The sequence below is a fragment of the Stomoxys calcitrans genome, chromosome 5 (assembly GCF_963082655.1).
Source record: "Stomoxys calcitrans chromosome 5, idStoCalc2.1, whole genome shotgun sequence".
Lineage (NCBI taxonomy): Eukaryota > Metazoa > Arthropoda > Insecta > Diptera > Muscidae > Stomoxys > Stomoxys calcitrans.
This window is the reverse complement of record NC_081556.1, coordinates 58,652,432-58,670,594: the sequence shown is the minus strand read 5'-3', so window position 1 is coordinate 58,670,594 and position 18,163 is coordinate 58,652,432. Positions and strand designations below refer to the sequence as shown.

Sequence of the window (18,163 nt, the reverse complement as noted above, 5' to 3'; positions counted from 1 at the left end):
TATTTAAATTTCCATTCTATTCTACTCTTTTTCAATATCTGTAATGGTTATACATTTCTGTATAAACGGTAATCGATCGATGCCAATCACCGAAAACAACAAATTGGTATTGATTTTTCAGCCACAACTGATGGTTATGTGCTTGGTACAATTAGAATGTAAATTCAAACGCCAAACAACAGCGAAATGAATGATGCGACTCTGTGGGGATGGTGGCGCAAATTCCCACTAGGCTGTCAAACTTCTGTATACTGTCAAAATGGCATTCTAGTTTTTATTTACATTATCATGTGTAGCGGCCACAAGATGAAGAGTTATGATTATAAACGTGTAAGTTATAAATTCAAACGATAAAAATGTGAAAAAGAAACAAAATATAATGAACCTTTTAAGTTCAAACAAAGCATTTGACGTTCTAATGGGATTTGGATACAACTCTGAAATTGGAAAAAAATGATCACCTGGGCTTAAGACTTCACCTTCTAATTGTACCAAGGTTATCTGACGCATACACCCTTACTTTCACCAATACTATTACAATGACCACCCATAATGATGTGTCATGTAAACTGGCCATTACACAAAAAGTCGATTAGTCGAAAGTCGACTTTTAGATCCCTGGTGTTGATCACAGACAATACATTCTTATAGATGGAATTTCACTCTCTCAAAAAACGGCAACCACGAACAACGATAAGATATCTGACGTTTTCTTTTGTTTCACCTGAGAGAGAAGAAAAAGCAATTGGGGGAACATAAAAACTTAAAAAAAAAAACTCAAGTAACAAAGAGAAGCTAACAAGAAAGTTAGAAAGTGTTTTGTTAAACAGATTTATAAGCAAATAAAACGTGTTCACAATCAATTGAAAACGAAACTAAATTAGCTCTTGTCTTAATTTAAAAGAGTCGGTGGTTTATCTATATCCAGTTATTGTCTGTGGTGTTGATCAATTGAATTGTTTTTTATTTATTAATTTATATTTTTTTATTATTAAGTGTAGATTGGTCTTAATCTGTCAATGTTAAAGAGTTTCTCAGTTCAAAGTGGGTCTATAACATATGAATTATTTGTTTCTTAAAATTTTTGCATGGGTATCTTTATTGCAAATAGATCGAGATGAATCGTGATGAGAATTTATGTTGGTTCCACGGTCGTATATCCCGAGAAGCTGCTGAAGAAATATGCAAAAATGGCAAGTTAAAGCAACAAAAATGTACATAATACTTGATATAAAAATTCTTATTTTAGACGGAGACGATGGGACATTCATTGTTCGGGAAAGTAATACTGCAGAAGGTGATTTCGTCTTGACCCTTTTGCATGAGGGAGAGGTTTGCCATTATCAAATAAGACGACATGGCGAAGACGCATTTTTTTCGATTGAAGACAAAGTAAAAATACTACATGGCTTGGATACTTTGGTGGAGTATTATCAACAGGGTGCGAATGGCTTAGTTACCAAACTAACGAAATTTATACGAAAAGACCCTCCTCCAAATGAGACTCGAAGCCATGGCCATACAAATCTTCTGCATCGCGCTGTTATAAATAACAATCATATAGTTGTATCGGAATTACTGAAATGCGGCTATCGAAATGTGGACGCCAAAAATCAAGAGGGCATGACTGCGATTCATTTGGCTTCCCTACACAGTGACGAGACAATGTTGAATTTATTGCTTAACGCAGGTGTAAACGTTAACTGCATGGATACAGATAATTACATGCCCTTACACGTAAGGACGTTACATAGGTGAATTTTATTCCAGACTTTGGTTATTTTTATATTGTGTTTCCAGTACGCCTCTCGCCATCAACCAGGTTCTTTCATAAGAAGGTTAATAGCAGCTCAAGCTAACGTTCAAGGTCGTAATATACGAAATGGCTACGTGCCTTTACATGAAGCTGCAAAGCATGGGAATTTGGAAGCAGTGAAGGAATTGCTCTTAGTTAATGTGCCACTTTTACCCCGTACGTCCATGGGAGAATTTCCGATAGACTTGGCAAAAGAAGCCAATCATGAGGAAGTTGTACAATTTCTTGAGGCATATAAACTCAAACCGGCCAATACATTTAAATCGCAATGGTACCATGGGACGTTGAGTCGCGAAGAAGCTGTTAAAGTTGTAATGGACTACGCTACAAACCTAAAACAATCAGTGGAGAGAACACAAGAACCGTCAACTTCGTCTGCTAAAAATACCAGTGAAAAAATTGATCCATCTGGTTGTTTTCTTGTTCGTTTTTCAGAACGAAAAACTGTAGGATCTGGCTATGTTCTTACTCTGCTCTTTGATGGTATAGTAAAAAATTTTATAATTTCTCAATCGGTAAGTTTGAGAATACGCCCAGCTAGCTAAGTGCTTTTTAGTATACTCAGTACAAGTGAATTTTATATTGATGACTTGTACTCTTACAATAATTCCCCTTTATTTTAGTCCAAATTTTTATATATCGACGATGGGCCATTCTTGCCAACATTGGAACATTTAGTAGAACACTTTATGCGCTTTGCTGATGGGTTGCCAGTGAATCTTAAATATCCCGTTCTTCCTAAACCCAAACCTCCATTGCCTTTATTTTCTACAATGCCACGAACTCCAAAAAAATCTTCGATTGCAAATCAGCATACTTCCCCGCAGTCGCAATTGCCAACAAAAAGCCCAGCTATCGACGTCCCCAAGCCATTCCCAACACTTTCCACAATACATCATCACAACAATAACAAGAAAAAGTCGAAAGAGCAAACCACTTCCGTTTTCAGTACTTTACGGTTAAAAAGTCCAAAAAAATCTAACTTATTGGAAAGTATGAGTACATTGCGAAAAAGTAAACTCAAAGTGAAATCAATTTCCTGCCACGACAAACCCCATAATTTTACTAACGAAGAAGAGCTTAAACAAGCTGCAACTCTGCTGAAAAATCTCTCATTTTCTACGGATTTTTCGGTTTTGAATACCAATGCAGGTGACAACAACAACAGTGCACATGAGTTTTATAACGTGCCAACAAACAATGCGGCAATTAGTACTGAGGCACATCAAGAATTTTTGAACGCAAAGTTAAAGCTTGAGTGTAAAACAGAAGAGGAAGTTGATTATTTTACAAAAAGTGATGTTCTTATTGCCAATGAGCGACACATGGCTAATGAGAGGTAATCGCAATAAATTTAATATTTCGCAAATAATTTAATATTTTCACTAAACTCTTTGTGGTCCATCTTTCTTAGTGCTATACCAATCAAACCAAATGCTAACGGATATATACCAACAGTTGATATTCGTGTTTTTACTGAATGTCCTACACATGATGATTACATATCGAAAGATGATCTAGAAGCTTCAGCTGCTGAACTAAGGGAGTTTTCACATAATCCAGAGCGGTTAGATTCTCTGATATCTACAAATTCCAACGATAGTGAAATGTTACGTTATCTCAACCGACAATCAAGTACAACATCAACAAACACTTTAGAATCAGTTCCTGGAAGCTCCAAAGCCAATTATCTTATTTCTTGCAAGTCCCTCATACTTGAATCTATTATTGGTGAAGGGGAGTTTGGCTCAGTTTACAGAGGATTTTTGAAACAAGGAACAGGGTCTGAAGAACGAAAGCGCGAAGTTGCCATTAAAACGCTCCGAGATGAGCAATGTCGAACAAATAAAAAAGAATTTCTTCGGGAAGCATCTGTGATGATTCGTCTTAAACATCACTGTATTGTTCAGCTCATTGGGATATCAAAGGGAGATACTTTGATGATGGTGCAAGAGCTGGTGCCTTTGGGCTCTATGTTGCACTACATTTTGGAGTATAAAGCAAAAATCAATCCGAACTATGAACTTAAATTATGGGCGTCTCAAATTGCGTGCGGTATGTTGTCACAATTCTATATACATATAATACATTTAATTTCACATCAAAAATAATTCAGGTATGCAATACTTGGAGCAACATCATTTTGTCCATCGCGATTTAGCAGCTCGAAATATACTATTGGCATCACGAAATCAAGCCAAAATTAGTGATTTTGGTTTGTCAAGGGCCCTGGGTAATGACAACGAATGCTACCAGGCGAGCCAAGGAGGCAAGTGGCCCATTAAATGGTAAGTTGATTAAAAAGATGGTTGTCATAATTTATAATATTTGTGTCTTCTGAAGGTACGCCCCCGAAAGTTTTAATAATGGCATATTTTCACATTCAAGCGACGTATGGTCATTTGGCATCACACTTTGGGAAATGTTTTCATTAGGTGAACCCCCATACGGCGATATACGAGGAGTTGAAGCTATTAAATTAATAGAAAATGGCGAACGCCTGCCTCAACCGCCTCTATGCCCAGGCCATATCTATGAAATTATGTTAAGTTGTTGGAACTATAAGGCCAAGGATCGGCCGACCTTTAGATTTTTAACCGAGTTCTTTGCCCGTGATCCAGATTATCAAAATATTCTTGAGTTGGTAAAGACTGAGCATATCAGCTAGACGTTTTTGGTTTTAAGTTAGTGTTTTTATCAGACGAAATTTTAAATATTTTTTAATCAAATTCGACTGAATATTTTCTTATTATGCATGATATTATATTAATGTGAACGTTTGACGTTTTTCAAAAGTGAAATTTCAAATTAAGCTTTTAAATGTATTTTGTTACAAGTATTAGAAACAAATATTCCACTATTTTAATCTATAAATATTTAACTATGTGTGCTTGTTCCCTGTTCCGTACTTTGCTTTCATGTCAATATCGCATTGTAACTTGTACCACTAAACTCAAGCTAGCTAGCGTATATTCGGCACGTTCCAGCAGTCGACAATTTTTAAATAAAAATGTATATACGAATTATTACCTACTATATACAATTGAAAATAATCTGTTTTGTTTTGGAAATTGATAATACAAAGAGGTAAAAACTCGAATCAGCTATGCAGAAGGGCCGAAAGGGTCATGCAAATGGCATACGACTGGGCTAGACCCAGGGGTCTCAAAGTTAAAACAGAGAAGACTGAAATCTGCCTGTTCACGAGAAAGACGAAGGTGGTTCAATTTGACGCACCACGTTTCCTCTATAGAACGATTTCCATATCTGACAAGGTCAAATACTTAGGGATGATTTTGGACAGAAAACTGAATTGTAAGCGTAACATTCAGGAGCGTTTAAGAAGGCCCACAGATGGTGGGCACTAGGCAATCGGGCCGTAGGCTCGAAATGGAGCTTGAATTCGAGGATAGTCCACTGGCTCTATATGAGCGTGATTAGACCAATGCTTACTTACGTCTTAGTAGTTTGGTGGACCGCGATGGAGAAAAGTGAGGTTCGGAGAACATGTCTCGGCTTTGGCGGAGTGATGAGGACCACGTCTACTAGAGCACTAGAGACTATAGTAGTCATCCGATTAATTGACATACAGATTAAGTATGAGGCAGTTACTGCGGCTATGAGACTTAAGGCGATAGGAGAATGGATATAGAATAGGAGCAGTTCATAGCATCGCGATATAATCGAGGCGATGATAGGAAACCCGGATGGATTAGAAAAGGGTTCCAATCGGATACCTGAGATGACACTTGAGGTCGAGCGCGGGACACTGCTGCCAGAAGCACAGTTACACGGATGGATATAATCTAGAAGACGGAGTGGGCCTGGCGGTCTTCATTGAGAACCAAGTGACAGATCTGTTTCGACTGCCTGACCATAATAAGATCCTGCAGGCAGAGATCCGGGCGATCACGGAAAGTGTGACGTGGTGTGTTGCTAGCGCAAGGACGTGAGTGTGAATATCTTTACGGACAATAAACTGGCCATCAGGGCAATAACATAAAGGACGGTAAGGTCACGAACAGCCTTGGAGTGTAAGGAAATAAATGCCTTCTCTGATTCGCATCCTTTCAGTGCCGGACCATAGCATAGTAAGGGAGAATGAAAAAGTAGAAGATTTGGTATGGAAGACCAGAGGACTGCCGTCAATAAACTTGGTTAACCCGAAGCCTTTCGGATCGCCACAGTTCGAGTTAAGGCAGTGGGCTACGAACGTGCATTTAACACTGTGCGACAGCGAAACTGTCGGTAGGACGACGCAAACCATATGGGGATCTTAGAAACACTTGTCTTACTCTTGTCAGAATGAGTGTTCACAGTTTATATTCAAAATGTTTATTAAATATAATAAGGAATACAATATGATGCAATTTACTTCGTTGTTGTGCTTTGACACTTTCAAGTTAAATCAACTTGCTTCGACTGGTCATATACTACACTAATTAAAAACAAAGTGGTTGTAAATAAAATCACATTACAGAGTTGTACTTCAAGGTGTATAAAATTTATCGACATCTAACATTCGAACATCCTGCATTTGGATCGATCTCGATCCTACGGCTGCATAAAGTCATCTAGAAATCTTGGCATTGTCTTCTTTCGGATAGGATACCAGGAAAATTCAGTTGATGTCTTCTCGGCAGAATTAGAATCATTTTTGGAATCAGTCATCTATAGCATCTGATGGTTGTTCAATATGTTTCATATCGCCAGCTTAAACCACTCCTTCAAAACATTGTTGGTTTCGTTTTAGTTCGACACAATCTGATAATCGGTAACGATCATTCGGTAAAACTTAAGTTGCAGAATATGGACCCTTGAAAAGTAGAGTCTCAAGTGCACCCATCATTACATCACTCGCATCATTATAGAAACTCCAGGTAAAAACATTATAGAAACTCTTGTAAAAATGCTCTCGTTGTTTTTATTGGCCAACTCTAGCTCGTTCAATTGCTTTTGATCGCAAGTCTTCAATATTCTCATCAATCTCAACGGAATCATCAAGTACATTCGGTTTATAATTGAAGTGTAACTTGAATGGGGTAGTTTTCAAAAGATTATAAAACGTATTATTAGTGATCCATTGGACTAATCCAATATGTTGGTCCCAATCGTTTCCAGGCGACTTCTTACATAAATTTGCTAACATCGGGGGTTATAGAACGGTTCAATCGCTCGCATTGTTCATTGGCTCTTGGGTCGCGGTTGCATTTAAAACATGTATAATAGATTTCTACTTACACATATTGCCATATATCTTCTATCGCTCTAACGATTGTAGCACTTTTAACATTTCGGACAGATTTTAATATACAAAACTTCGAGAACCCATCGATGATAACTAATACTGAGCTCCATATTTCCCTCTCACAAACTGTCCTAAGTGATCAGCACGCACAGTGTGAAATGGAACACCAATTTTGTCAATTGAATGTAGATATCCCTGTTTTCTTCCAGCAGGCTTCTTTTAATACAAAACATTCGAAACAAGATTCTACATCTAAATGTCTGTTCTCAGGGCCAGGTGTATGCTTTATCTCAAAATTAAATTCCGACAACTTTAACCACCAACTCCCTATTTTCGCCACTGGATTAATTGCTCTGTAAACGATACATATCCTCTTTTTACCATTCCTCTTCCTGACAACGAGCAACGGGCTTGCGTATTCAGTATCCGAGTCTACAATAATTCCTGCGCCTTTCAATTTGTCCATCCCGTCTTGAACAAATTGCATCGCAGACTCACTAAGCCTATACGGCTTATAAGTAACAGGTCTGCTATCAGTTAACTCAATAGAAAATTCAAACATTCTATAGTCGTTTACCACTTCTCAAAAGCCTCACCAATCATTCTTAGTTATGTCGGGATTAATATCAATCACATCAATAAAATCAATCTGGCCCCCAATCTCCTCACAGTCTGTATTCTCATCATCTAAAATACAAAACTCAACTTTGGCTTTACGCTCGGCTTCCTTAAAAGGAAGATCTGTTGTTCTACATTAATTATGGGTACAGCAAGTCCATCGACGTTAGAACGAATCACACATGCTGGAATTATCGATCCAAATCTATTTACCGTAGAATTTATATACACATGTTGACCTTCACTCATTTTCTCGGAGGTTTTCACAGCAACAAAACCTACATGATTCGGTGGTAAAACAATGGCTTCTTTAACCCACAAACTCGTTTTTAATTGAGGCAAATCTGGAATTTCGATTTGGATTTCGTCTGGCACGAACAGCGCAAAAATCTTCAACTTATCGGCTTTTCTTTATTTTCGCGGCATAAGCCATACTCCACCTACGCCTTTGATCATACCTCCACCTACGCCTTTGACCACATCACTCGAAACAGGATAACTCTCTAGACAACATTCTGCTACTGTAGATGATTTCATCATTATGCATTGACTTCGAAAATCGACATAAGATCTCACTATATACTAACTATAAATATTTCTGATTTGGTGTTGATGCCAGTTTATCATCGCTCACTATCGCACCATAAGTAGCTCGCGGAGAATATTTTGTTTGATGAATCCTTACGAATATAACCTGGTTGTTTACATTTTAGACATCTCACAGGCGAAGTACAATTTCGTCTAACGTGTCTCTTCGCGTTACATTTGGAACAAGTCAATTCATTCTCGGGTTTCTTTTTCGTTTGGTCACCATTCGGGTATTTTTTATCGCTCGACTCTTCTTCTTTTTTCTCACTACTGGCCGCTTCTTTGAATGCACACCCATTTTTTCGATAAAAATTTCGAATATCCGTCAACAGCAAATTCGACTCAGTATGCGACTTACACAATACATTTTAATTCTCGATCATTCAACTCTTGCACAATTTCTAATTTCGATTCGGCAAAAGACATTCCTAGATCTTCACACATACGTCGTTTCTTGACGTACTAGTCACTTTCATCTTCATATTTGCCTTGTCGATAATTCAGCATCAATGACCACATATCTGTCACACTTGCAATTCCAATAAATGTTTAATGAAACGCTGTTGCAGGCCACAGTAGGGCGAACGGCAACAGCATGAAGGCAGAAGAAGGGGAGTCATGCCGATAAGGGGGGTGGGTGGCCTAATACCAAAGAGTGGGGTTTCTATGATACCGCCTTTGGTCTCCACTACACACGCCACCACCTTGTTGCCTTGGTGGAACAGACGATGATTGGCACCTTTTGTTTTTTTTATATATTCATCCAATGGGATGGAAATTTTCGTCAGCGGTATGGGGTTTGTCGTGGTGGTGGCGTGTGAGGTTTTGCGGAAATGGCTTAGGTTGGCTGCACATGTCCAATGAATGGTTGACAGGGTTGGCCATAGTTAGTGTTCAACGTATGGTACGGCACATGCGTGTACTCAGGCGTAAGTCAGGGTTGGTACTAGGGTCATGGAAGCAGCGACATGTCGCTTCGGCATGTTACACGTTGTTCTGAATCAGGCCTTTAGAACCGAAATTTTCCAATGATAATCATCCGCATACCATTGGACGATACAACACGTATCGAAATCATGCGCTGACGAGTTCTTCTACACCGGGACAAATTACATTGCATTTGTATGTCATTTATATTCGCAGCGACATGTTTGCTCATGGAACCCAGGACTAATGATTTGATAGGTATTTTCCTACAACGCGTAGCGCATTTGGCGTTATTAATTTTCCATTACGTTTAATGGAAGTGGGTGTTTGACTTTAGATATGTATGGAATCCGTCAGATATGACAATCTGTCCGATAAGTCGTTGGTCCGTTTATTTAAATGGGGAGGCATCAGAGTTGATTCCGAATGGGCATTCACAATAGTTAATACCGGCCCTGTCTTTGAGAAGAGGGCCGCAAAGGAAATTTGTTTATTTTGGAGAAAGAATGAAAATGCGGCATAAAGAAAGTTAGAGGAAAATGGTCGATCTTGGAAAATTGGCATTTGGCGGGAGGAAAATGGGCCTATATAAGCTGGCCAGGGCGAGAGAGAGAAGCCATTAACCAAGGAGACGTAATAGTGCGAACTTAGTTCTGTGAATTTAAGAAAAAAGTCGGTGTATTTAATTGAAATATATCTGTGTTGTCAGTGTCAGTAAAGGCAAATAGAATATTGAACATCATTAACAACTTTATTTTGATCGTGTTTTGCTGTAAATACATTTAAATGTGAGTGGCGATGTCATGTAAAATCTGAAGTAGACTGGTGATTTTTGTTATTTCTTCTGTGTAATAGAAATTGATTCCTGTAGTGGCGATAAGCACTGGCCAACCTACGCATAAGGGGGCCAGTGCGAAATTTTTATTGGTGGAAAAGTTCCCCAGTGAGCCCCAATTTTCCGAGCTTACTGTGCCTGATTGCTGGCGGCTGCGAAATTTCTCAGCTTGAGAGGGTTGTGCGGAGTAAGCTTCGAGCTGAAGAGGCCTGACCCAGGTGCTGCAGCCGTGTGATTTTGTCTGGGATCATCCATATATAAACAACCCTGAAACAAGAAATAAAAGGCAATCTGTAATCAATGTGTTAACGGAATCAAGGTAAAAGCTGTGTCTTACCAATTTATGTCTGTGTCCTATATCTGTGAAGTCCCCATAAGCGAGATTTTAATATTGTCTGGCAGCCGTCCAAAAACCTAAAAGAGAGGTAACAAAAAAAAAAATAAAAAAATTCGATTAGTTTTCATCATAAAACAAACAAATAATTGATATCTAGTGTTAAATATGTATGGGAAATAGCGTAACGATAAAAAAAAAAGAAGTGTGAAGAGAATAATACTTGGATTTGCGTATAATAAGGCTTAAGGTAGCCAGGAGGATTACCAAATTCCCGGTCTTTTGGTTGTAATTTGATTCTGCAGCAAACTAAGGGCAGAAAAGGTCTTTTAAGAGAGCTCTTTTAGGAGATAGGTCAAGTTGTTAATTCGCGCCAATTGGGCAGCGTCTTAGGCCAAGGGATAAAGGTTATCGTTTTTGTCTCGCCTTATAATGAGTGAGCCGAAAAGTTTCTAATTAACCAGTATTGTTCTTTATTTTTTTTTTTGTGTTGTGTATTTAAGTATTGTAAGTGAAAGTTAAATAAAAAAAAAAAAAAAAAAAGAATATTAAATTTAAAATCTTTAATTTTCAAACCCATAAAAATCTTAATAAATTTTGATATGTCTTAGTTTATAGTAGAAAAAGTTATGTGTTGGTAAATTTATAAATTCGGGGGGGGGGGGCGGAGTAATGTGGTAAGTGTGTGATTTCGTAGGTGTGGTGTACGGGGTCCAACATAATCTAATGTGCCGGACTTTTTGGACCATGGTTGGGTGGGCTAGCGTGAGATCCTTCCACCAAGATCTCTGTGTTGATGTTTTCCCTTGTGTGTAATTATGAGTCAGTAAAGTTTGTGAATAAAACAGTGCCCCCTCCTTTTCGATGTTTGTGTGCAGGGTTTGATTTGGCGGGTTGAGGCCCCTAGCCCTGATTGTCTCTCCACAGCTAACCGGCAGCCATTTCGAACGCCGACTAAGCGCACACATAACAGAGATGGCGCCCAAACTAAAAGTAAGAATGTACCTGATGCGCATTGTAAAATGGCGATTATTCTGACGCCTTTGAACACTGTGATAGCGGGTTAAGGGAATCTGTGCAATGAGATCGACGCACATAGCAATAGAATACTAAATAGATAAGAAATAGACCAAAAGGAAATAGTTTAGAATCTTTAACAGTCTGTGATTTTGTATTGCATCCAACCTTGCCTAAGGCAAGTGATTTTGAAGTGCAATATTTTGTTTCAATAGGTTAAAGAGAATATTTTCTCCAATTTTCAACTACGGGACGTGCAATAGCTCGTTGATTAGATACTTGACAACGATTGTATTGTACGCGTCCAGTTTTTTTTTGATGTATAGTTTTAGAGTCAATAGATTATTTATCAATATAGACAAAAGATAACTTCAAGTTAGGGAAAGTGCAATAACCGTTTCGTGGGACTTACACGAAAGTCAGTTGTATTGCGAGTACCGTAAGCCAGGAGCTTTTGTTTGGTTTCCCGTAGGGAAAAATAAATGTCATGGACAGTGAAGTTATGTTTGTGTTGGTTTTATGTCATCGTTAGCTTGTTATACAAATGTCTAGGAAAACATCGATGCACCTCAATAGAGGGCGCTGTAATTTATAACCGAATTCAGAAAATTAAACCACATAAGAAATCCACACTGCTTCTGAAAATACAATGCCCCCATATTTTAATGTTTTGATTGTCAAATAAAATTAAAATTGCTGTATCTTTTATTAACAAATGGTAGTTTATGTCTTATGTATTAGTAATTTAATTCATGTTCGTGATTAATTAATATTTGTTCTGTAAAACATTTTTGTGAATATTTATTAACTTTTAAGTAATAACAAATATTGGGAAAAAATTAACTCGTCAGTCTACGAGTTTCATTATTGATCGGTAATTGGAGTCATGAGCTATAACACACGCTCTAAGAAGAAATATAAGAGAGTGAGAAACGAATCATTCGACTTTAATAGGTCCATTTATAACACCAGAACAAGAAAGCAAAGGCGATTAGCCTTCGAAGACGAAATGGCAGAAGACAATACTAATATGAATGGGTTTCAGTTCATCAACCTAGCCAATTCCATAATAAGAAGGGAACCAGATAACGCGAATGTGGCGGGCCCGTCCACGAACAATAATGGAGCTCCATCCACAAGTAATAATGGAGGGTCTAATAATGACGCGGACGAAGGTTTTCCGCCAGGTGTTCGGGATTTGGTTCTAGATGAGACTGGGCGAATTCAGAGATCACTTGAGGAAAACGTCAAAGACGTGGTAAGAAATGAAATGGCAGATGTTCGCAAGATGATAGATTCTCTGACGAAAGGGCTGAACGAATTGTCCCAGGTTGTCCGCAAACAAGTATCGGCACCCTCGATACAGAATATACCCGTGTCCAATAACCAGACAACTCAGCAGGTTGGCATGGGAGTTCCAAATAATTCTAGGCGTTCTTCGTCGAATATCGATCCTTACCCGATTATACAGTTTGGGAACTCAAATCAAACATCCTCTTCAGACAATTGCCAAGCTTCGTATTCTATGATTAGAAATGAGCCACTCAGAATAAGAGTTGATAAATTGGGTCTCAATTTCAGCGGTGATCCCAGAGATCTTAGGGTGAATGATTTTATTTACAGATTGGAGCAGATGAGAACCCAGTATGACATACCATGGGCTGAAGTATTGAGAGATTTCTCATTTTTAGTTTCTGGGCAAGCCAGAGAATGGTATTGGCTCCATAGGCAGAATAACATGAATACCGATTGGGACGGTTTGAAACACGCGTTGCTTAGCCAATATCAAACACCCCAGTCGAAGTTCGACATATTAAGGGACTTGCTTGAGAGGAAACAGAGGCACAATGAGGCAGTAAATGTTTACTTTCACGAAATGGGACTATTGCGCTCGCGCTTAATGCAACCCATATACGAGTACGAGATGATTAAGATCTTGAAAAGTAACATCAGGGAGCATATCAAGCGTCATGTGTATCAAATGACGATATCCTCCGTGGAACAATTACGTATCGAATGCATTGAGGCCGAGCGAAATTTTCCACGACGAGAAAATAGACCCATGCCGGTGCCACAACGACCCTTAAGGCAGGTTAATGAGATTTGTGACCAGGGATTTGATCGGTCCGAAGGAGACACTCCCATTGAGTTAGAAGAGAGTGTGTCGGCTCTTTGTTTCCCACAGCAGAAGACCCGTGTCACATGCTGGAACTGTCGGGAGGCAGGCCATTTATTCATGGATTGCCCAGCGGACTTTAGAAAATTATTTTGCTATAAGTGTGGAAAACCCGACACTGTGACTCCCAGATGCCCCGTTTGCCAACTGGGAAACCAGAGGAAGGGCGTGGGGAGTACAGGGGAACCACGTCCGCACGAGAACCCCAGAGAACAAAAGAATTAGATAATAAAGTCGTAGAGATTGTAAACAATAATGAAGATCGTAGAGTTAAGGATAGTATTAAGGTTAATTTACAAAATTTTACACCCGAAGAGAGGCATTATGTCCCACTGGAGCAGCGTACACAGAACTATGAGCGAGTAAGAGAAAGAATATTTAATTCTGAGACTCGAGCAGTACCCGAGAAGATTGCCAAATTACGGGAAAAGTCCAAAGAGTGGCGGCAACAAAGGAGATTCCTAATAGATTCAATAACTAAAGCTATGAAAGCCCCAAGTGATCCTAGAGTTTTCGCGGAAGTTTGTATTGAGGGAAAAATGGTTAAAGGTCTATTAGATACTGGTGCCACGGTTAGCATTTTGGGTAAAAACTGCAGGGAAATCGTCGAGGAACTAGATATTCCAATTATACCTCTCTCGAGCAGGGTTACCGCGGCTGGTGGAAAACACTACCGAGTTTTGGGGAAAATAAAAGTCTCAGTTAGATACCAAGAGAATACAAAAGAGATGCATTTGTGTCTATGCCCCGACTTGGAGCAAAATTTATACCTGGGTATTGATTTTTGGCGTCTGTTCCAATTAGCTCCCGATATAATGGGTATTTCGGAAATAAACATTGAGAAAATCACCGAAGAAATTACTAGCGCTGATGCGAAATATAAATTGAACCCTCATGAATTATCACCTGAACAATCCACCCGTTTAAATGAGGTTATAGAGGCGTTCAGTACGTACGAGAAGAATGGTTTAGGGTGCACAACGTTAGAAAAACACACCATCAAGTTGATTGAAGGCGCAGAGCCCGTCAAAGATCGCCACTACCCGATGTCTCCAGCAGTACAAGCGATAACTTACCAGGAGGTCGATAATATGCTTGCTCTAAACGTGATTGAAGAGAGCGAAAGCCCCTGGAGCAACCGAACCACCGTTGTACGAAAGCCCGGCAAAAACCGCTTTTGCCTTGATGCCCGAAAACTTAACAAGCTGACAGTAAAAGACGCGTACCCACTGCAAAATATAGATGGTATTTTAAGCCGTATTGACGCGACCCACTATATAAGCAGTGTGGACCTCAAATATGCCTTCTGGCAAATACAGCTCGATGAAGATAGCAAGCCATATACTGCCTTTACGGTCCCCGGTCGTCCATTGTACCAGTTCCGTGTGATGCCGTTTGGCTTGTGCAATGCCGCACAAAGATTATGCCGTCTGATGGACAAAGTCATTCCTCAGCGATTGAAAGGGAATGTCTTCGTGTACTTGGACGACTTGCTGATCATCTCAGGCAACTTCGACGAGCATCTGAGGCTCCTAAGAGAGGTAGCTGGATGTCTACAGAAAGATGGGTTGACAATCGGCTTAAAAAAGTCACAGTTTTGTTTTCGGCAACTAAAATATTTGGGCTTCATAATAGGGGAAGGTGTTTTGCGAACCGATCCGGAGAAAATCGAGGCAATTCGAAAAATTAAAGTACCCAAAAGTGCCAGAGAGGTAAGAAGTTTCCTTGGTACAGCTGGCTGGTACCGAAGATTCATAAAGGACTTCGCAACCATCTCGGCCCCCCTAACAGATGTGCTAAAGAAATCTGTAAAGTTTACCATCAATGAGAAAGCCAAAGAGGCATTTGAAAATCTGAAAAAGGCTCTTACCTCTGCCCCGGTTTTGCGCCATGCCGATTTTGCAAACCAATTTTATATACAATGTGATGCTTCGGAGTATGGAATTGGTGCGGTACTGTTCCAATTGAACAGCCAAGGGGAGGAACACCCGATTGCGTTTTATTCGCAAAAACTCAATCAGTGCCAAAAGAACTACAGTGTCACCGAAAAAGAATGCCTGGCAGCAGTTATGGCAATAAAAAAATTCCGGCCCTATGTTGAACTTATGGAGTTTACCGTAATCACGGATCATGCGAGTTTGCAGTGGCTAATGAACCTAAAAGACCTTAGTGGCCGTTTAGCTCGTTGGTCATTGCAACTCCAAGGGTACAATTTCAATATTGAACACCGTAAAGGTAAGGACAACATAGTGGCCGATATGCTTTCTCGTTTGCCAACCGCTGACGAGATAGAAATGGACCAGGTATTCGATTTCGAGAGGCTAGAGTTCGAGAGTGATGAATACAAGGCACTGAGAGAAGAGATTGAGAGGCACAAGGAACAGCTACCAGATCTACGCATCATCGACAACATGATTTTAAAAAAGGGGCATAGCTCAAATGATGATTTTTGTCAAGAATTTCAATGGAAATTATGGGTACCTGAATCACTTACCCAAAGATTAATCGAAGAAGCACATGACAAAACTACTTCCGCGCATGGTGGCATAGCCAAAACTCTTTATCGATTAAAGGAGAAATATTATTGGCCCCAGATGGCAAAACAAGTTCGCCAGTACGTCTCGAACTGCACTGTATGTAAAGAAACTAAATCTGTGAACGAACACACACTGCCTACAATCGGAAATGAAGTCATAACCGAACGCCCGTTTCAAAAACTCTACATTGATTTCCTAGGTAAATACCCAAGATCTAAAAGCGGCAACGCTTTCATATTTATCGTTGTAGATCATTTTAGTAAATTTACCTTTTTGAAAGCGATGCGGGAGGCGACGGCTTCCAATGTAGTAAAGTTTCTGGTAGAAGATATTTTCCGAAAGTTTGGTGTACCGGAGACAGTACACAGCGACAATGGGGCGCAATTCATTTCAAAGGCATTCAAGGATATGATCGACACATATGGAATAAACCATATGCAAACCGCTCCATATGCTCCTCAATCTAACGCGTCTGAACGCGTAAATCAATCGGTCCTCGCTGCCATAAGAGCGTACCTGGAAAAAGATCATCGGGAGTGGGATCTCTATCTAACAGAGATCGAATGTGCCCTAAGAACATCGGTGCATAGTGCTACTGGAGTAACTCCATTCTTCGCTTTGTTCGGGTTTAATATGTACACCCATGGCTCCGATTATAAACTGGCCAAAAAGTTGCTCTCAATGACTGATCATGAGATATCACAAACGAATCGAAAGGACAAAATGGAAATTATTCGCGAAAAGATAAAGGCAAATATGCATCAAGCCTATGAACAAAGTGCAAAAAGATACAATGCAAGAGCGCGAGTAATCAGCTTTACACCTGGCCAGGAAGTATACAAGAGAAACAATGTCCTGAGTGATTTTGGAAAAAACTTTAATGCGAAATTCGCTCGAAAGTTTATAAAATGTCGCATTGTCAAACCCATAGGAAACAACATGTATTCTCTTGAAGACTTAAATGGGAAACCCATTGGGGTATGCCATGTAAAAGATTTGAAAAGATAGAGTTCACTAGTAAACGAAATTAATTTCCCCCTTAACAACAGGTATACTCTCACACAAGATCGTGTCTTTCTTCCTAAAACGGGTTTCCTAAATTTTTTTTGGTGTTTAAGATCATACCTTATATGATGCCGAAAGTTACTACTTCAATTAGGTGTTGATTTCGCACCAGTCCAACTGGACAGGGACAGATAAATGATATATAGGTAGCCACTACAACGACGTTGGATCTCTCTAGATTCGGTAAGACGTCGTGGGACACTTCATTTATAGGTCAACTATAGATCACCATCCCACTTCAATTGTGTTGCCATTAGGCAAAGGTATATAGAACTTTCATGTCTGAGTCGAATTGTATATATTTTTTACGATTTTTCTTATTGGCTGATGCTTGAGAACGCTGATATTGAATGGAACTGGGGAAAATTTCCCAGTTTGATTTAATTTTTTTTTGTTCATGCTATTTGATCTCATGGAACTCAATTATAGTTGCTCTGCCATGTCAACGGCGCATGCAACAGTTTTTTATGCCAATAACATTGTTGCAACAGGTTTCACGATATCATTTCAATAAAATTCTACCCCTTCAAACAACTTTTCCGATCCGATCAATTTTACCAATATTTATCAAGTTTACATATCATTTCTGGCTTGTGCCAGTCAAAAATTTCCCCGAGATTTTATTTTTGGCTTAACGTAACGCATGCCACGTTCGCCAAAATACGGTAGTTAATCTGGATAACACAAAACCTATCAGTCAGTTTTATATGTAAGCCCGGTAATGGGAAAGTATTATTTTTTGAACAGTTGGAACTTTAGTATTTGGAATTCATGTGAACGAATGCTATACCTACATGCAAGTATTTACCACTCTGCTGTGATGCAACGTGGAGGAACATGATTTTTTTTATTTCCAACGATCCATCTAATATACATACTTTGTGGGGTGTCAGTATACCACCTTTGCCTTATTTCGTTAATACCGTTAATTGCACCAGATGCTGGCATTGTCGGACCGGGCAGACACACACACGATGTTACACACTTCTACGCAACTATAAC

At 39.3% G+C, this 18,163-nt stretch overlaps 1 protein-coding gene across 3 annotated transcripts; it reads left to right on the top strand.

Moving 5' to 3' along the window:
- Positions 1-740: 740 nt before the first annotated feature.
- Positions 741-4,869, top strand: LOC106087990 (tyrosine-protein kinase Shark). Of its 3 annotated transcripts, none has more exons than XM_013253264.2 (8): positions 741-806; positions 1,112-1,193; positions 1,250-1,737; positions 1,801-2,331; positions 2,440-3,155; positions 3,231-3,871; positions 3,933-4,104; positions 4,160-4,869. In XM_013253264.2, exons 2-8 carry the CDS (start codon positions 1,118-1,120, stop codon positions 4,482-4,484), a joined length of 2,949 nt encoding a protein of 982 aa, XP_013108718.2. In that variant the 5' UTR covers positions 741-806; positions 1,112-1,117; the 3' UTR covers positions 4,485-4,869. The 3 variants fall into 3 exon arrangements, with proteins under 3 accessions (XP_013108718.2, XP_013108716.2, XP_013108717.2); XM_013253262.2 differs by lacking the exon at positions 741-806 and adding an exon at positions 934-1,044; XM_013253263.2 differs by lacking the exon at positions 741-806 and having other exon boundaries at positions 1,052-1,193.
- Positions 4,870-18,163: the final 13,294 nt, after the last annotated feature.